The sequence below is a fragment of the Zootoca vivipara genome, chromosome 12 (assembly GCF_963506605.1).
Source record: "Zootoca vivipara chromosome 12, rZooViv1.1, whole genome shotgun sequence".
Lineage (NCBI taxonomy): Eukaryota > Metazoa > Chordata > Lepidosauria > Squamata > Lacertidae > Zootoca > Zootoca vivipara.
Genome location: NC_083287.1, coordinates 52,791,051 through 52,809,208, shown reverse-complemented (window position 1 = coordinate 52,809,208; position 18,158 = coordinate 52,791,051). Strand labels below are relative to the sequence as shown.

General features: G+C 47.3%; 1 protein-coding gene across 1 annotated transcript in view; it reads right to left on the bottom strand.

The window, feature by feature from the left end:
• Nucleotides 1-11,910: 11,910 nt before the first annotated feature.
• Nucleotides 11,911-18,158, bottom strand: part of LOC118092192 (vasoactive intestinal polypeptide receptor) — a 102,843-nt gene continuing 96,595 nt past the window's right edge. The window contains exon 13 of the mRNA XM_035130008.2: nt 11,911-16,272. Within this exon, the coding sequence (XP_034985899.2) occupies nt 16,081-16,272 (192 nt within the window). The 3' untranslated portion in view covers nt 11,911-16,080. The remainder of the gene's footprint in view (nt 16,273-18,158) is intronic.

Below are 18,158 nucleotides of genomic sequence, written 5' to 3'. Positions count from 1 at the left end.
AAGACATGCGTAGGCAAACTAAGGCCCGGGGGCCGGATCCGGCCCAATTGCCTTCTCAATCCGGCCCGCAGATGGTCCTGGAATCAGCATGTTTTTACATGAGTAGAATGTGTCCCTTTATTTAAAATGCATCTCTGGGTTATTTGTGGAGTCTGCCTGGTGTTTTTACATGAGTAGAATGTGTGCTTTTATTTAAAATGCATCTCTGGGTTATTTGTGGGGCATAGGAATTTGTTCATCCCCCCCAAAAAAATTATGGGACAGTGGACCCCCTGCTGAAAAAGTTTGCTGACCCCTGGTCTAAGACTTTCTGGACTAGTTAAATGCTGGGGTGAGTTCAGCACCCTGGACAGGGACAATGGTGCCCTGCCAGCATATAGGAGGTTCAGGACCACGGCCAGCAAACATGCAACTGAGAGCAGGTGGAAGAAGATGCTTCAGCACTGGTTTGTTGCAGTTTCCAGAGCCCTGTGGTCTAGCCTAGAGGCTCAAGGCTGAAGCCCCGTCTTCTGAGTGCTGTAACATGCCACTAAAAGAGCAAGTGTTGCTGATAGATTCCGATCTACATGGGAGCAGACCATCCAAAAGAAATTAGTCTCTTATGGACTGCCGGTGGGGCCCACTCTGTCCATGGGATGGGAAAGGGCAAAACAGCTAATTAAGGAAAGAATCTCGGAGATTGATTGACAAAACAACCTAACCCGACTTTCCTTAATGCATAGACAACTGTATGAGCATCGATTAAATTATCTAGCTAATTATTTAAAAACGTTAGAAAATCCGAGATATCGGTGGGCCTTCACCAGGGCTCGTTTCAATGCTCTACCCTCGGCGTTGTTAACTGGTAGATATCTCCAGATACCGGTAGAACAGAGACTATGTCCTTGTGATAACAAGGAGATCGAATCGATAAGTCATGTCCTCCTCCACTGCACATTGTATCGAGACATGAGGAAGGAGATAATTGACCCCTTGTTAAAAAACTTACCAGGCCGCTCAACAGAAACGCTTACTAGATACCTACTAGCAGATTTTAACCCAGAGTGCACTAAGAATGTAGCTAAATTCTGTTACTACGCGTCAAGACTAAGACACGCCGTGACATCAATCAACAACAATGATAAAGCCGCCTATTAATTCTCAGCGGACAATAGTTAAAGGGAACTATACCTCATTAAATTTTAACCCAATTTTAACTCAAAAGAGGATTATGAAACAGTATTATTCAAAGATGATACTCAAGAACTATCTATTTTATGTATTATTGGTTTTCTTTTTCTTTTTTTGCTGGTCTATGACCGTAATAAGAATATTATTATTTTATTAGAGCAAGTGTTGGACACAGCTGTTGGGAAGTCATGTGGTGTAGATGTGACCTTATTTCCCTCAAAATTCTGGGAATCATGGTTTACCCCTCACTGGGCTTCGGGTCCCAGCACTCCAAACAAAATACAGTTCCCATGATTCTTGGGGGAGGTCATGTGCTTTAAATACAATCATACCTCAGTTTGAGTATTTTCAGTTTAAGTTCTCCGCGGACCCGTCTGGAACGGATTAATCCACTTTCCATTACTTTCAATGGGAACGTTTGCTTCAGGTTAAGTACGCTTCAGGTTAAGTACGGACTTCCGGAACCAATTACACTCATACCTCGGGTTAAGTACGCTTCAGGTTGAGTACTCCGCGGACCCGTCTGGGACAGATTAATCCACTTTCCATTACTTTCAATGGGAAAGTTCGCTTCAGGTTAAGTACGCTTCAGTTTAAGTACTCCACGGATTAATCCACTTTCCATTACTTTCAATGGGAAAGTTTGCTTCAGGTTAAGTACGCTTCAGGTTAAGTACATACTTCCGGAACCAGTTGTGTTTGTAAACCGAGGTACCACTGTATGACTTAACTGTGCTTTAAGCACAGGGTGTGGATGCGGCAGGCTAGATCTCTGAGTGCTTTGTGGCTTAACAGGCTCTTCTTTCACCCTGCTCTCATTTTTCTTTCAGATTTCCCCCTCCCCAAACGCTTTTGCCAAGCACTCTCCTCTTGTTAGGTTATTTCCCTCAAGAGCCTCCTTGCTCTCCCCCCCACCAGCCCTTTCCCTTTTATCTTTTCAAAAGATGCAAAGAATGATTGTTCAAAGCCTCTAAATGCCAAACCAAAGACAAGTTCTGCAGTGCGAAAGACCACTTTCTCCCCCTCCGCGTGGAGGACTTTAAGAACCCTGAGGGGAGAAAAGGCTGGTTATTATGTCTAATAAATAATGGCCTATATTCTGCAGTCCTTGCCGGAGCCCACGGATTTTAGCAGAGATGAGAAACTCAGCCAACATACTGTATTAACCAGCCTTGTGCCTTGAACGCAACCTTTCAGCTGCTAAACAAGACTTCAGTACAACATATCCAAGCTTCAGCCTCGATTCAAGAAAATGGAAGAGTGGAAATTATGATAAAAAAGACTTCCTCAAAGCATTTGCAGAGTGCCATCTTCCTAACCCTTGAGCAGATAGCTCCCATAAATGTGGGACTGTCCCTGGCCAATCGCTGAGGTCTTCAGGGCAGTCTGCAGCAGTGGTCCCTTGTGGCTCAGAATTTCAGAGTTGGAAGGGATCCCAAGGGTCATCAATGCAGGAATCTCAGCTAAAGCTGACAGGTGGCCATCCAACCTTTGCTTAGAAACCTCCAGTGAAGGAGAGTCCACCTTCCGAGATAGTCCATTCCACTGTCGAACAGCTCTGCCTGTCAAAAAGTTCTTCCCAGTGTTAAGATGGGCTTTCCTTTCTTGTAATTTGAATCCTATATGTTTGGGTCCTTCCCTCTACAGCAGCAGAAAACAAGCTTGCTCTATCTTCCGTGTGACAGCCCTTTAGATATTAGGAGTTGGCTATCATATCGCCTCTCAGTAGCTTAGCTCATTCTTTTGAGATGGGGATGAGAACACTTGATGTGGTCGTTATCTTACAAAGAAATTTGTCTAACCAGTCCAGAAGCCTCCTCCAGTAGATTCCAACCCTCACTGGGAGCAGGAACTGGAAGCAACTCATGGCATTGCCCAGATTGACCCCCCCCCCAACAGTACGTTCCTATCACAAATAAACAGCCCTTCATAAAAGTGGCCACAGAGGACATGGGGAGATGTTACCAGTCCATGGGATCCCGCATCCAGGTCTTAAGTTCTTCTTCCTCCTCAAGAATACTGGAATACTTCCTCCTGAAAAGGATCTAGGAGTCCTGGTAGACCACAAACTTGACATGAGTCAACAGTGTGATGCAGCAGCTAAAAAGCCAATGCAATTCTGGGCTGCATCAATAGGAGTATAGCATCTAGATCAAGGGAAGTAATAGTACCACTGTATTCTGCTCTGGTCAGACCTCACCTGGAATGCTGTGTCCAGTTCTGGGCACCACAGTTCAAGAAGGATACTGACAAGCTGGAACGTGTCCAGAAGAGGGCAACCAAAATGGTAAAAGGCCTGGAAACAATGCCTTATGAGGAACGGCTTAGGGAGCTGGGTATGTTTAGCCTGGAGAAGAGAAGTTAAGGGGTGATATGATAGCCATGTTCAAATATATAAAAGGATGTCATATAGAAGAGGGTGAAAGGTTGTTTTCTGCTGCTCCAGAGAAGCGGACACGGAGCAATGGATTCAAGCTACAAGAAAGAAGATTCCACCTAAACATTAGGAAGAACTTCCTGACAGTAAGAGCTGTTTGACAGTGCAACTTGCTGCCAAGGAGTGTGGTGGAGTCTCCTTCTTTGGAGTCTTTAAGCGGAGGCTTGACAGCCATCTGTCAGGAATGCTTTGATGGTGTTTCCTGCTTGGCAGGGGGTTGGACTGGATGGCCCTTGTGGTCTCTTCCAACTCTATGGTTCTATGAATACAATAAAAGAAACAAACGAAGAAAAGGAAAAGTTTGTGCTTACCCCAATATGCCACCCTAGGGAGCCCCCGCCCACCTCCAGCTTTGATTGTCAATGCCATCTCTCAGCTGTAGTCTCTCTATCTGTCCTCCCCACCCCCTGCCCAGCCCCGCTTCCTGCCCGTCAAAATAACAGACATTATGCTAGCAATTAGCAATCAGGGCAGCTGGCTCTTGGATCAAAGAAATTGGCTCCTGGACAAACTCGAGTGCTTTTGTCTTTTCAAAGTAAAAGACTATTTTTTAAAAAAAGAATAAAAGAAAATTGCTGCAAAGCAGCCTTTGAGAGTAAAACGACGGGTGCTATTACTGACTTCAGAGACAATCGCTCACAGGAACGATCAGTCACTGAAGAATTGTACTTAAAGGGGACCCACGAAAGAAGCAGCGGTTTGAACTTGAAAGCTGCTTTCTTGCAGGATTGTTGGAATGCATTGCTTTATTCCAAAGTCGCCTGCTTTTCTTAAAATCCATACTTATTTATTAATTTATTAATAATTTATTATTATTATTATTATTATTATTATTATTATTATTATTATTATAACACCCTTGCAAATCCAAATCTTGGCATTCACGGGCACTTCTTCTATTAGAGTTGGAATTTGTCCATGCTATTATGATAAAGAAAAGTCTGGAAAGTGATGCTACAGCTTTGTTTTACAGTGGCTCAGTCGGTAGAGCACGAGACTCTAATTCAGGCATCCCCAAACTTTGGCCCTCCAGATGTTTTGGACTACAATTCCCATCTTCCCCGACCACTGGTCTTGTTAGCTAGGGATCATGGGAGTTGTAGGCCAAAACATCTGGAGGGCAGCAGTTTGGGGATGCCTGCTCTAATTCCTGGGGCTGTGGGTTCGAGCCCCCAAGTTGGGCAAAAGATTCCTGCATTTTGCATCTTTATTTTATATCTTATGGTTTATATGAAAATTATTTAATTTGGCTGTGTACCTTTTGATGTTTTCTTTATTGCTCACGAGTACTTTTGTTATGTTGTAGTTATGTATTTTTTACCCCTCCAGGTTATAGGCCACCTTGAGCACGATTTGAACTTTGGAAAGGCAGTATATGGATAAAATTATGTATGTATGTATGTATGTATGTATGTATGTATGTATGTATGTATGTATGTGGAAGGACTTCAGCTCAGCTGTAGTGCATCAGCTTCACATGTAAAAGGTCTCAGCTTCAATTCCTGCCCCTCCAGGTAGGGATGAGAGTGTCCCCTGCCAAAAACATTGGAGGAGCTGCTGCCAGTATTTACAGTTTTGAGGTAGATGGACCAACAGTGTAAGAAAGTGTCAGGGAATGGTCTCAATCAGAGGAGTGGGAAGATCAGCTTCTCTCTGAAGATGTGTGTGTGTGTGTGTGTGTGTGTGTGTGTGTGTGTGTGTGTGTGTGTCCCCAAGATTCAGAGGTTTCAGGAGCAGAGAGAGAGACAGGCACTGAACAGCTCAGAAAGGAGTGACCTAGTTACGAGATAATGGAAAGAAAAACAGGAGGGAGGGAACCAGAGGCGTAGCAAGCCCAGGTGGTACCTGGCGTGGAATTTTTTTTGTTAACCCCCCCCCCACGCTGCTTTGCCGGGGTGCTGGCAAAGCTGTGCCCTCTTGGGAGCCACGGCTCCCGTCTGTCCCCCTCCCTTCCTCCCCGGCTCGCTGTAAAGCGGCAAAGCGGGAGCTGCTTACGGTAAGCCAGGGTGCGAGGGAGGTGGAGGGCGGCTCGCTGTAAGTGGCTCCCGTCCGCCCCTCCCTGGCTCGCTGTAAAGCGGCAAAGCAGGAGCCGCTTACGGCGAGACGGGGAGGGAGGGAGGGAGGCTGGGAGGGGCGGGATCCTCTGCTTGTGGTTGCAGCTGCGAACGGAGGATCCTCTACATGCAGCTGCGGCGGCGCGATGCCTGGTTGCGCCGCCGTGGCGGGACACCGCCTTGTCACCCCTGGAGACGTGCCACCAGGAGTGCACCACCCCCCGCCCCCCGCCCCCCTGTTGCGACGCCACTGGAGGGAACAGCCAGCAGAGACAATATTAGAGAGTTTAGGGGACCTTCTGACAGTAAGAGCTGCTCGGCAGTGGAATTTGCTACCAAGGAGTGTGGTGGAGTCTCCTCCTTTGGAGCAGAGGCTTGACAGGCATATGTCAAGAATGCTTTGATGGTGTTTCCTGCTCGGCAGGGGGTTGGACTGGATGGCCCTTGTGGTCTCTTCCAACTCTATGATTCTATGATTCTATTCCCTCCCCAAGAACTAGGAGGTCCGTCCGTATAGAGAACAAAGAATGCAGAGAGAAGGAGAAGGAATTTCCCGTTGGTGCTCAGGATGTTGCTGGAGACGGAAGTGTGAGGAGGAGGCCAACCACCCTCCTTGTGGAGAGATGTGGATTTTTGCTTGCTACCAGAGGACTGAATAAAAAGGACTATAAAATATAAACTGCTCGTTAATTCTTGTCTGTGAAGTTACCCAAGGGAGGGGAGGACTCTCCACGCCCTGACAGAAAGATTCCTGTGTTTGTTTGTTTATTTTATTTTATTATTTATTAAATTTGCATGCCGCCCTTCATCCGAAGATCTCAGGGCAGTTCACAGCACAAAGATACAAGATAAAAACACAAAGTATATAATTAAAACAAGAACAAACCAAACCAATAATGCCCCCCCCATTTAAAAGGATATAGGACAGGCATCCCCAAACTGCGACCCTCCAGATGTTTTGGCCTACAACTCCCATTATCCCTAGCTAACAGGACCAGTGGTCAGGGAAGATGGGAATTGTAGTCCAAAACATCTGGAGGGCCGAAGTTTGGGGATGCCTGATATAGGATGTCATTCGGCCAAAGGCCTGGTTAAAGAGGAATGTTTTCGCCTGGCAACTAAAATTATAAAATGAAGGCACCAGCCAGGTGAGCTTCCCTGAGGAGAGCATTCCAGCAACGGGGAGCCACCACAGAAAAGGCCCCATTCTTGTGTTGCCACCCTCTGGACCTCTCGTGGAGGAGGCATATGAAAAAGGTCCTCCGATGGGTCAGTTCCTAAGTTCCTATTCTGCAACTCCTGCAGCTGGTGATGAGATGTGATTCTACAGTTGTGAGAACCCACAGCTCTCAGAGATCCAGAATGAACAACACAAGGTCAACATTCCTGCCTTCTGGCCTCCGGTTTGTGTCTGTCTTCCGCTTGACATTTTAAAAGCTAAAACTTTTCAGGTTTGGAAAACATTAACAAAGCTCTTAGTTCTTTGGTCTCGATAGGAGGAGGCCACATCCAGTCTTTTTCTAGTATATTTTTCAAAGGTTACTGGACATCTTTAGAAGCAGCAGAGATTTTCAACCCCACCCAGGCTGATTCCTCAAGCCGTTGTGAGCATTCTTTAAAGGTTTTTTACGGCGAAAAGCCTGTAAATGGTCTCCCTAAAATGCCAAATCTGGCCCCCGCAAAAGCACAGCATTTGCCAACTTTACTCAGCAACCAAGTCCCAAATGGCCGAGAGATGTTGCTGTTACCAAGAAATGACCCAGCAAGGGTGAATCTTCATGCCAATGTGTTCGAGACTCCTCAGTTCTTGGTGGGAAGGGAGGAGCGAAGAAAACCAGCTAGGCAAGGAAAGGTTGGGGTCAGGAGTTCACGCAATCTGTGCAACGTCTTTGAGTGACTCAGCCAGACGATGCGGAAAGCAAAAAAATTAAAAATAAATAAAGGAGTGTCAGAGAGTCCAAGGGCCATTTGTCTTGTAAATTGCGAGGGAGTTCTAGCAACAAAAGACGTCACCTTATCAACTTGTGGTAGAAATGGATCAAAACTTAGGTACCTTTACTCAGGGTTATCTTTACAATGGGGAAGGAAAATCCCGCTCCCCACTGCTGAGGGCCACATTCCCTCAGGGATTTTTTTCTTGAGGGCCACGTACTGGCCATGGCTGGACTGGAGCCCAAGGTGGATGGAGCCAACCCCCTATCTCTCCTACCAGCCCCTGTCCAAATTCTTCCTCTCTTCCCCACATGAACATTAAACTGGGGGCTGCATGAAATTAGGTTACAGGTTGTTGCCCACCCTTGTTCACATGGGAAGTTACCCTTTTATTAAAAGCCTGAAGAATGAATTTAGATGAGCAGTGTGGAAATGAAGAAAACAGAACTCTTTCCCTCCCCACATTCAGAGATCACACTATACATTTAAAGCACTATGATACCACATTGAACTTCCTCCAAAGGATTCTGGGAACCTCCAAAGGATTTTGGGAACTGTAGTTTGTTATGGTTGGTGAGTTTTTTTAGACCACTATTCCCAGAGTGGATAAACAGACCTACAGTTCCCAGAGTGGATAAACAATCTACTGTATCCATCTTCACGGGGAACTTTCAACCAGCCTTCAAATTGGAGAAACTTATCACACATGGCCTCAGCTTGTTTTTGAAATTAATTTTCTATATGCAGTTGTTGTATTTATTGCACTATTGTTTTGAAACTGTTTTTTATAGATGCCATTATTTTAACGGTTTTTATAGATGTGGTTGTTTTATATATGCTGTTATTCTATTGTGGTTTGCTTTAAAATGCCTGTCAGGAAGTGATTCACAAATGATAGTAATAGTAATAGTAATAGTAATAGTAATAGTAATAATAATAATAATAATAATAATAATAATAATAGGGTTCACTGCCTCTTGCCTTTAAACTACAGAAGAAATTCCCTTTCTGTTGTTCTGCCCTTTGCATGAAGCCCGACTTGCAAAACTCCCAGCGGGTGCCAATTGGGTGTTAAAAATGCCCAATGATTGAACCTGGCTTCTAAGCTTGTCTCTAAAGCAACTTTGCAGATTTAAAGTGGCAAGGGGCAGCGGGATAGCTGGGCAGGAGACCCGTAGGAGCCAGTGATTTTGGCAATCTCCTTCTATTAGAGGGTCACTCAGTGGTCAGAGACGGAGGCTTGGAGGAATACAAATTGACACAGCAGGCAAGCACTCAAGGTACCGCATTCGCTGCTGAACAACAGGTAGAGACGTTCCCATCAGCCAAGCTGGTGTTCTCAGGGCTCGTGTTTTGAGAGCTTCAATACCCCAGGAGGCCACTTAATTGTCACCCTTTGAAGCATGAATGAAATGGCACTCTGCGGGAATCTGGGATGCAGGTGCTGGGAGCCAATGGAATGGCGCTTCTCATTAGCGAGAAGCATTTCCCCCTTAATCATATTTGCTCATGGGGGAACTGTTTGTTTGATAGAGTTACCCAGCGCAGAGGAAGCTGGATTTGCCTTAAGAATCTGCCTTCTATGCAGTGCCTAGTTAAACTATGGAACTCCACAAGGCAGTGAGGGCCACAAACCTGGATGGCTTAAAAAGAAGTAATTTGTAATTTGTGGAGTAATTTGTGGAGCTATAGGCCCTCAGTTTCCGTTTCCGTGCGCTGCTCTGGTTTCGCCAAAAGTGGCTTAGTCATGGTGGCCACACGACCCAGAAAAAACTGTCTGTGGAAAAATGCCGGCTCCCTCGGCCTGTAAAGTGAGATGAGTGCCGCAACCCCAGAGTCGTTCAAGACTGGACTTAATTGTCAGGGGTCTCTTTACCTTTTTAAGCTCTCAGCGGCTACAATGGCTGTGTTTTATCGCCACTGTTGGAGGCAGCATTGTCAGTTAGAGAGATGGCGAGTAAAGGGTGACATGTTAGGAGCTTATGCAATTATGTGGAGGAAGCAGATAAGAGAGAAAAACTCCTCCCTCTCTCGTAATACAAGAACATTGGGCATTCAACGAAACTGAAGATTGGAAGAGTCAGGACAGAAAATAAAGGGCTTCTTCACAAAGCGCCATGGTCAAGCTTGCTCCCCCAGGAGACAACCTAAATGGATTTAAAAGAGGATTTAGCTTCCTGACGGACAAGGCAATCAATGGCTACCAGTGAGAGCCAGTGTGGTGTAGTGGTTAAGAGCGGTGGACCCGTAATCTGGTGAACCGGGTTCGCTTCCCTGCTCCTCCACAAGCGGCTGCTGGGTGACCTTGGGCTAGTCACACTTTTCTGAAGTCTCTCAGCCCCACTCACCTCACAGAGTGTTTGTTGTGGGGGAGGAAGGGAAAGGAGAATGTTAGCCGCTTTGAGACTCCTTCGGGTAGTGATAAAGCGGGATATCAACTCCAAACTCTTTTTCTTCCACCAGCTACAATGGCTCTGCTCTGCCTCCACAGTTGGGAGGCAGCAATGCTTCTGAACGCCAGGCATGCCAGTTCGAACAACTGCTTCATTAGAGGAGTTTGTCTTTATGAGCCTCCCTGTATTTTTTTCTTTCCTTGATAAAGAAACTAACTCTCTCTCACCTGTGAACGGCCTGCTCTGCCTGTCAGTTCCCTGACACAGGATCAGAGTTTGCAGACCTACTCCCAGCCAGGCAGGAACACTCAGGGTGCAAAGCAAGAGTCAGCCATGGGTACGGCCCGAGCTTGAGGTCTGCCACTCCTGATTTAGGGCACCAGCGGCCCAAACCAGCAGCTTGTTGCAAGGTTGTGGTGAAAAAGCGACCCTCCTCCCCTGAGCTCTCCTCAAAAGTTGCAGCGAGGGAGCGGCCCAACTTCTTTGGCCTCTTTCTTTAGCTCACATGCAAGAGTGGAAGTCCGAATTGCCTTTCAGTGCAGCCTGCTGGAGACGTGTGACATTTCCTATTGCCAATAGCGATTTTCTTTGAAGCGCCTCGTTTCATGCTAAATAGGTCAGCCGATGCAGCAAGATGGGTTAGTGCATTGGAAGCAACTAGAAACCCTTCTAAATCACCAGGAGTCAATTGAGCCGCTGGTGTTGTATGTTGCAGATTTGGGGAATTTAAAACAGAAAGCAAATGGAAAGGCACATTCCGAACCCATTAAAGATGAGTAACCTCGAAGAATTTAGCAAATGCAAGCCAATTTTCAGCTGGCTGGTTTAATGCATGCTGCTTTAATTCAGGGATCACTATGGGATATACATTGGCTCCCAGTAAGTTTCTGAGCACAATTCAAAGTGTTGGTGCTGACCTTTAATCCCCTAAACGGCTTCGGTCCTGTGGCGGATTTGAAACTGTTATGTTATGTTTTTGTTTCGCAACCGACCTATTGAAGGGTTAACCCAGACTCCTGGTTAACTGACAGCAACATTCCATGGGAGGCGTGGCCTGCATGGGGTTTAAATGAAAAGGGGAACAGTTATGTCAGTTGGCGGTTGGGGTTTTCTGTGTGGGAGCTTGGGTGGCTGTGGAGAAGGTAGACTTTAGAGTAGATGAAGTAGTGGATAGGTATTCTTTTATTTGATTACCAAGAACGTTATCTGTGAAATTAAGTTTGTACCAATGTTACCAGAAAGCAACCATTAAGATTCAAGCCAATAAATATCCATCTTTAAAGTGTCATACCAGTAAATCGTCTATTTCAATTTCCAGCTAAGGTACCCATGAACCCAGGTGGTGGGGAACTCTTTTAAACTGTCAAAACTGCCTTTTAGAGGAGAAAGGTTAGTTTGTGGCTGAGAGTGCACCAAGAAAGGGGGGGGCTAAAGGAGGAGACAGGTTCTGAGTGATAATAAAGTTACCTCAGGAAGGAGGCTAGCTTTACAGTAAGGGAGGTTCTGGTGAAGGGAAACCCTTATCTGAGCGCACAGTCTTATTTATAGCCCCAAGTCTATATAGGTACCTGGTCACGTTTAGGCTGGAAGATGACTCTCTTTTATTTTTGAAAACCCACAAGTGCTAGAGGGTTTAAAGAAAGGCTAGAGGGATAAGTGGGAGGTTTTATTTACCTCAGAAATCCCTGCTAGTGCTTTTAATAATTGAGAGGTCAGAGTTATAAGACGGAAAGTGAGAGGGACTTTCGTCGCAGTCCAGTATACCTGAATGAGCGTTTCCACCCCCATCGTTCTGCCCGGACACTGAGGTCCAGCTCCGAGGGCCTTCTGGCGGTTCCCTCATTCCGAGAAGTGAGGTTACAGGGAACCAGGCAGAGGGCCTTCTCGGTAGTGGCACCCGCCCTGTGGAACACCCTCCCACCAGACTTTTAGAAGACATCTGAAGGCAGCCCTGTTTAGGGAAGCTTTTAATGTGGCTGGGGAAACCCAGCCAGATGTACAAGGTAAAATAAAATAAAAATAATAATAACAATAATAATAATTTTATTATAGCAGGAGGCATCGAGCAGGCTGTTTGCAGGACATTAGCACTCCCCTAGGTTTACCTGTCAGAACCAGCCCCAATGCCAGCAGAACCCCCTCTTGCTGCTGAGAGGAAGGTGGGCCGGGGGCATGGCTTTGACCATTATCTTCCTTACCCCTGGGCGGTGAAGCCAAGCAGCAAAACTTTGCAGAATGCCCCAGGTCCTGCCCATTTCAGCGAGAGCCGGGGTGTTCCAGCTGTGGAAGTGGTAGTGGGTGGGTTGGGGTATGGGGAGGGGAGGGGAGGGAGGAGACAGCCATTCCCATTTTGCCTCGGGTGGCAAAACGAGACGAGCCACCGCTGTTCCATTCGGCAGCGATGGGGGATGAATTAGTTCACTTTGCATTTAAGGTGAACCTACCTAACATGCCTGAATGGATTCTGGAAAATGGGCAGGAAAACTCAGGCAAATTTCCATGTGGAATTCTAAAATAAAGAACCACAAAGTGATGTGGGAGTTGGGTGAATTGAGCAGGAGGTTGGAATGACAGTAACTGGTCTTTGGAACTCCCTGCCCATTGATTTTAGGCAGGCGCCTTCACTGCTGTTTTTGGCAGCTGCTAAATCTGTTTGCTTGTTTGGGAAAGCCTCTGCAGGTACGTAAAGCTGACATGTATTTTGGAGATGCAATTTCATTTTACGGCATCTATTTTTAACTGCTGAATGGACAGAGCCGGCAATGCCTCTGAGTACCATTGCCGGAAAGCTGCTCCTGTGCTCGAATCCTGCTCTCTTGCTTCCCACAGACATCCGATGGGCCCCCGTGAGAACAGGATGCTGGACTAGATGGGCCCCTGGCCTGATCCAGCAGGCTCTGTGTGGGTCCTGTAGGAGAGGCTGTGCCCATCGCCCTCTGTTGTGATTTAGCCAAGGCCCGATGGGCTCCAAAGAAAAGACTTTACCACAGCCTTGCTGTAGACTGTTTTCATGGCCAGCGATGAATTTTCAGCTCCATTGGTTAGTAGCAAAAGGAGATTAACTAAAGCAGGCGGAGGCAGCTGCCACCTGTTCATTTGCAGAAGATGATCCTCGTTTCTTTTCTTGGATTTTATTGACTTTAGTGCCTTGGAAACTGGGCCCCTTGGTATAAATTCTTAATCAGGCAAAGGGTTATAGATGGGTTATTATTATTTTTCTTTTGAAAATAACACAGCCTGGCTGCAGGCTCTCTAAGGACTGCACCGCTGAAATGGGATTATTTCTGAGTCCCCTATAAACATCTCGTGGAAGCTCTCTTTCTTTTCTTAAATGATGAGTTGATTCCCTCCCCCCCAAAGCATCTAGGGATGAGCCAGGGCTGGGCTGGGGAACCTTAGGGCTGGCGAGGGGCATAATGTGGCCCTCCCCTATCCCCAGTCCACACCTCAAACTGGTCCAGTTCTTCTACCTCCCCCTGTGCTTTTGGCATGCCTGAATGTGTCCTTGGACAGTGATAGGGTACCTTGCTTGCCTGGGTGGTGTAGGGGACAGAGTGATGGGTTCAGGTGTATGTCAAAGCTCCTGCCTTTTACTGTACAACGCTAGGAATCATGCCAGTTGTTCCACCTACTACTGCCTCTGGCCCTACCCACCCTAGAAGGACGTCCATAAAAGAAGATGGCCCCCCAGGCTGAAAAAAAAACCCCATTCCTGCTCTGGGTCTATTAACAGAAGGCTCTCGTCTCATTTCCCATAGATGGGGAAGTGAGTTGGGTGCCATTTTGAATCAAGATGGTGGAGCGACCTTTCAAAGTCATACCGATTTTTTAGTTTCTTGGAATTCCTCAGCAAGGCTGGCTATGAGGCTGCTAGGAGGACATAAATGCTTTGCAGTAGCCCTACTGGGAAGAGTCTGGTTACCACTTTCCTATAAGTAGCATACCTGCCAAGTCTCCTGCAGAAAAATACGGGTTCAGCAGCAGCAGCGGCACTGGAAGTTGTCTGGCGGCCATCTTGGGGGTGCCCGGAAGTTGTCCGGCGGCCATCTTAGGGGTGGCCATGCGGCCACCGCCAAGATGGCCACCGCCATGTGGCCCCCCTAAGATGGCCGCCGGGCATGCGTAGAAGCTATTTCCAGCGCCAGCAGCGGCTATTTTCTGGTGCCCATAGATGGGCAAACCGGCACCAGAAAAATGGCTGCCGGCAGGAGCGGATTTAAGGGAGATTTACGGGAGAGGAGCTCAAACGGAAGACCGCCGGGAAATGGTAAGGAAAAACGGGGGTTTCCCGGGGAATACGGGGTACTTGGCAGCTATGATAAGTAGAGTTTAAGCACAGCACTTTTTTCCCCTTACTGGTTTATTATTTCCTCAACACAATGGCAGCCACAAATGAAGAGATTCCTCCTCCCTCCCCACCCCCACCATTTTGAAATGGAAAAAAAGAGACACCTTCAAGATGAACCCTTGAAAGGCTAAGGATCCAAACTATTTACAGTTCCAAGTCTGGTGAAATAAATAACACACGGTCAAAGTTCGTTAGGAACATGGCAGGCTCCGTGTCTGCACTGGCCAAGAGGAGATGGTGAGGATCGTCACCCTGAGAAATGGTTGTTGGTGGAAAGAGGGAGGGCTTCTGCACACACACAGCCTGTGCAGCGCTCTGAAGGGCAGGCCCAGAAAGTTCCGGAATATTTACAAGAGAGCGGAATTAAGAACTCTGGCACCTCAAGGAGAAGCAGCCAAGGGCAGGATGAACATCGAAGAAGTTGGTCCTCTCCATCTGAACCATGCGCATAACAGGCTCCCGAAATGAGAGTCCATGAGTTATCAAGAGTGCACAAGTCTCATCCCCCATTGCACGCTTTCTGTCCTTTTCAGAATCCACATCCTTACAGGGTTTGCAATATCATCAATGGAGGTAACGTGAAAACAGAGGTCCTTCCACCAGCTTGTAGCATCTGGGTATGCGTCAGCATACCCTGGCAGTGGAGTCTCCCTGTCCGAGCGGCTCAGAAGACCCCCTGGGGATGTCACCACCCAGCCTGGAAAGGGCAAGCCTAGTTAGGAAGGAAGGAACCCCAATGCAGGTCAAAGAACCTGGTGAATCGCGTTTTCTCCATCTAGCGGATGCTCCCAACACCAAGAAATGGAAGATCTCTTCTTCTTCTTGATGGGAGGGATTGCTTGCCGGTTGAAAGCGGGGAGAGAGTGCGCGAGATGTAGCTGATTCAAAAGCAGCGTGCAAACCACTGCTTGTCACTTCAGGAGGGGCCACGGCTTACTGGGAGCCCACGTGTTCTGCATGCAGAAAATCAATCCCTGGTACCTCCAGTTAAAAGTGCCCCCCAGGCAGCAGAGACCAGATAGCCTCTTGCTGAGACCCTGAAGAGTTTCTGCCCATCATAGTTGGCAATTATTGCACTTCCTGGACCAATGGTTCCCCACCCCCGAAACAGAATAGAAGACAACCTTTTCCAGGAGTGCCTTTGGGGGCCCAGTTTGGGGGCTTCAGATGTATAACCAACAGAGCATTCGGGATGATCCCATGTTGTTTCTGGAGTTGAGATGGCCTTCTGGCTTCTGAAGTTTATCCGGAGAGAGAGGGGGGGGGAAGTAGCTTAGTCGGCTGCGTCAAGCCCAGGGAGCATCTCTCTGATCGAATGATCCCTTCTCTCCCATGAAAGATCTTGGGTGAGATCACAACACCTGCTCCTTTCCCCCATTGGCTCATTTTGCACCTGCTGGTTGAAAGGAGAGCTGCAAAGGCAGGCTCTCTCTTATCCGCCATGCACTGAGATTCCGCTGCATTCACAAGCGCTCCAACGACACCCATAACTAAAGACTTGAGAAGAACCAAAGGGAGAATCCACCACCCAACCAGGGCTCTTCTCATCCTTAACATCCGGTTTCTGCTATTCCAGTGTTTTGTCCTGCTTTGGTTGACAGAAGAGTGTTCTGTCTCAAAAAAAATATGCACACACACAACTTCACACCTGTCACCCTTAATCCAAAGTCCCGGCTGGTGCCATCTTCCCTCTCCCATTGCTTTGTGTCCCACCCATTTGGCCCCTCGGTCATTGGCGTCTGGGTCTCAAACCAGAGACAAGTCGGCTTGGAAGCTGGAGCAGCGCCTGTTCTTGGGGCTGCACTTGGTCAGCATGGAGATCTGGGTGCTGAAGTTGGTCCCGTTGCTGCCCATGGAGGGGTGGTGGTATTTCATGTCAGAGCCCAGGAACCTCTCCATGTGCCACCTTCGCCACTTCCGCTTCAGCTCGGCTTGGACCTAAAGAAGAGAGCAAGGAAAGGGAGAGGGCAGATTAACTGGGGAAGGGAGAGAGAAGGAGGTCTTCTGGATTCGTGGATGTGCTTCGTGGAGCTCTTGTAGGCTGAGAGCCAGGGGGGTGTGGCGGGTCGAGGGCTGGACCAGGACTTGGAAGACCCCAATCACCCATGAAGCCCACTGGGTGACCTTGGGGGTCAGTCGCTGCTTCTCAGTTTAACCTACTTAACAGGGTTGTTGCTCCTTGAGCTCATTGGAGAAAAAGGTGGGGTATAAATGCAATTACTAAAACAAATACAGTCGTACCTTGGTTTTTAAACAGCTTAGTCCTTGAACGTTTTGGTTCCTGAACGCCACAAACCTGGAACTGACTGTTCCGGTTTGTGAACTATTTTTGGAAGCTGAATGTCTGACGGGGCTTCCGAGCAACTGCAGGAGCTTCCTGCAGCCAATCAGAAGCTGCACTTTGGTTTCTGAATGTTCTGGAAGTCGAACGGACTTCCGGAATGGATTCCGTTTGACTTCCAAGGTACGACTGTAATTGCATTCATCATGGGGATAATGTGAATCCATGCTGAATTTTGCAGCCATGTGAATCTTGCTTACCACAAATTGCAATTCACCACTCAAAATATCTGCCTTTCTCTAAATCTCTAGCCCTTCCTTCCTTCCTTCCTTCCTTCCTTCCTTCCTTCCTTCCTTCCTTCCTTCCTTCCTTCCTTCCTTCCTTCCTTCCTCCCTCCCGCCCTCCCTCCCTCCCTCCCTCCCTCCCCCCTCTTTCCCTCTTTTTTTCTTTATTACTTTTTCATTCTCCTCCACCCACTCTTTTCTTCTTTCTTTTTCCACATTACCTACTTTCCTTCTTTCCTCCCTTCTAAATATATCCTGCCCTTCACTTGAAGGCTCCAGGGCAAGTTACAGCCATAGGTAAATAAAACCATCAATAAAAAAGAGAGATTTAAAACCAGCAAAATAATAGTGTTTTTTAATAAAGAATACCTATTAGTTTTCTGTAGACGGCAGAAAACTGATAGGTATTTCTTTTTTTAAAAAAAAATCTATTATTTTGCTGGTTTTAAATCTCTCTTTTATTATTGATGCTTTTATTTACCTATTGCTGTAACTTGCCCTGGGGCCTTCAGACAAAGGGCAGGATATAAGTAGAGGCCTCTTGAGCCATGGAGTAAAGGCAGGGGAACTTGCTCAATGATGGAGAGTATTCATTAAGAGAGGGGGTTTAAAACACGCAAAGGATTGTTCGAAGCAGAAGGGGAAATGGCATAGTACTGCCCAACCTAACAGTCCAGTTGAGGGAGCAGCTGCCATTCAGCTCATCCCCTCTTCTGAACAGTTTCCATTCAAGATGCTAACTTTAAGCACAATAAACCCTATTGGAAGTACTGTTTTGGGGGGACAGGGGGCAGGCAGGTGTGGGGGACTCCCTGGTCATGAATGGGATAACTGTGCCCCTGAAGGACCAGGTGCGCAGCCTGGGAGTCATTTTGGACTCACAGCTGTCCATGGAGGCGCAGGTCAATTCTTTCTCCAGGACAGCTGTCTACCAGCTCCATCTGGTACGCAGGCTGAGACCCTCCCTGCCTGTGGACTGTCTCGTCAGAGTGGTGCATGCTCTGGTTATCTCCCACTTGGACTACTGCAATGCGCTCTACGTGGGGCTACCTTTGAAGGTGACCTGGAAACTACAATTAATCCAGAATGCGGCAGCTAGACTGGTGACTGGGAGCGGCCACCGAGACCACATAACACTGGTCTTGAAAGATCTACATTGGCTCCCAGTACATTTCTGAGCACAATTCAAAGTGTTGGTGCTGACCTTTAAAGCCCTAAACGGCCTCGGTCCAGTATACCTGAAGGAGCGTCTCCACCCC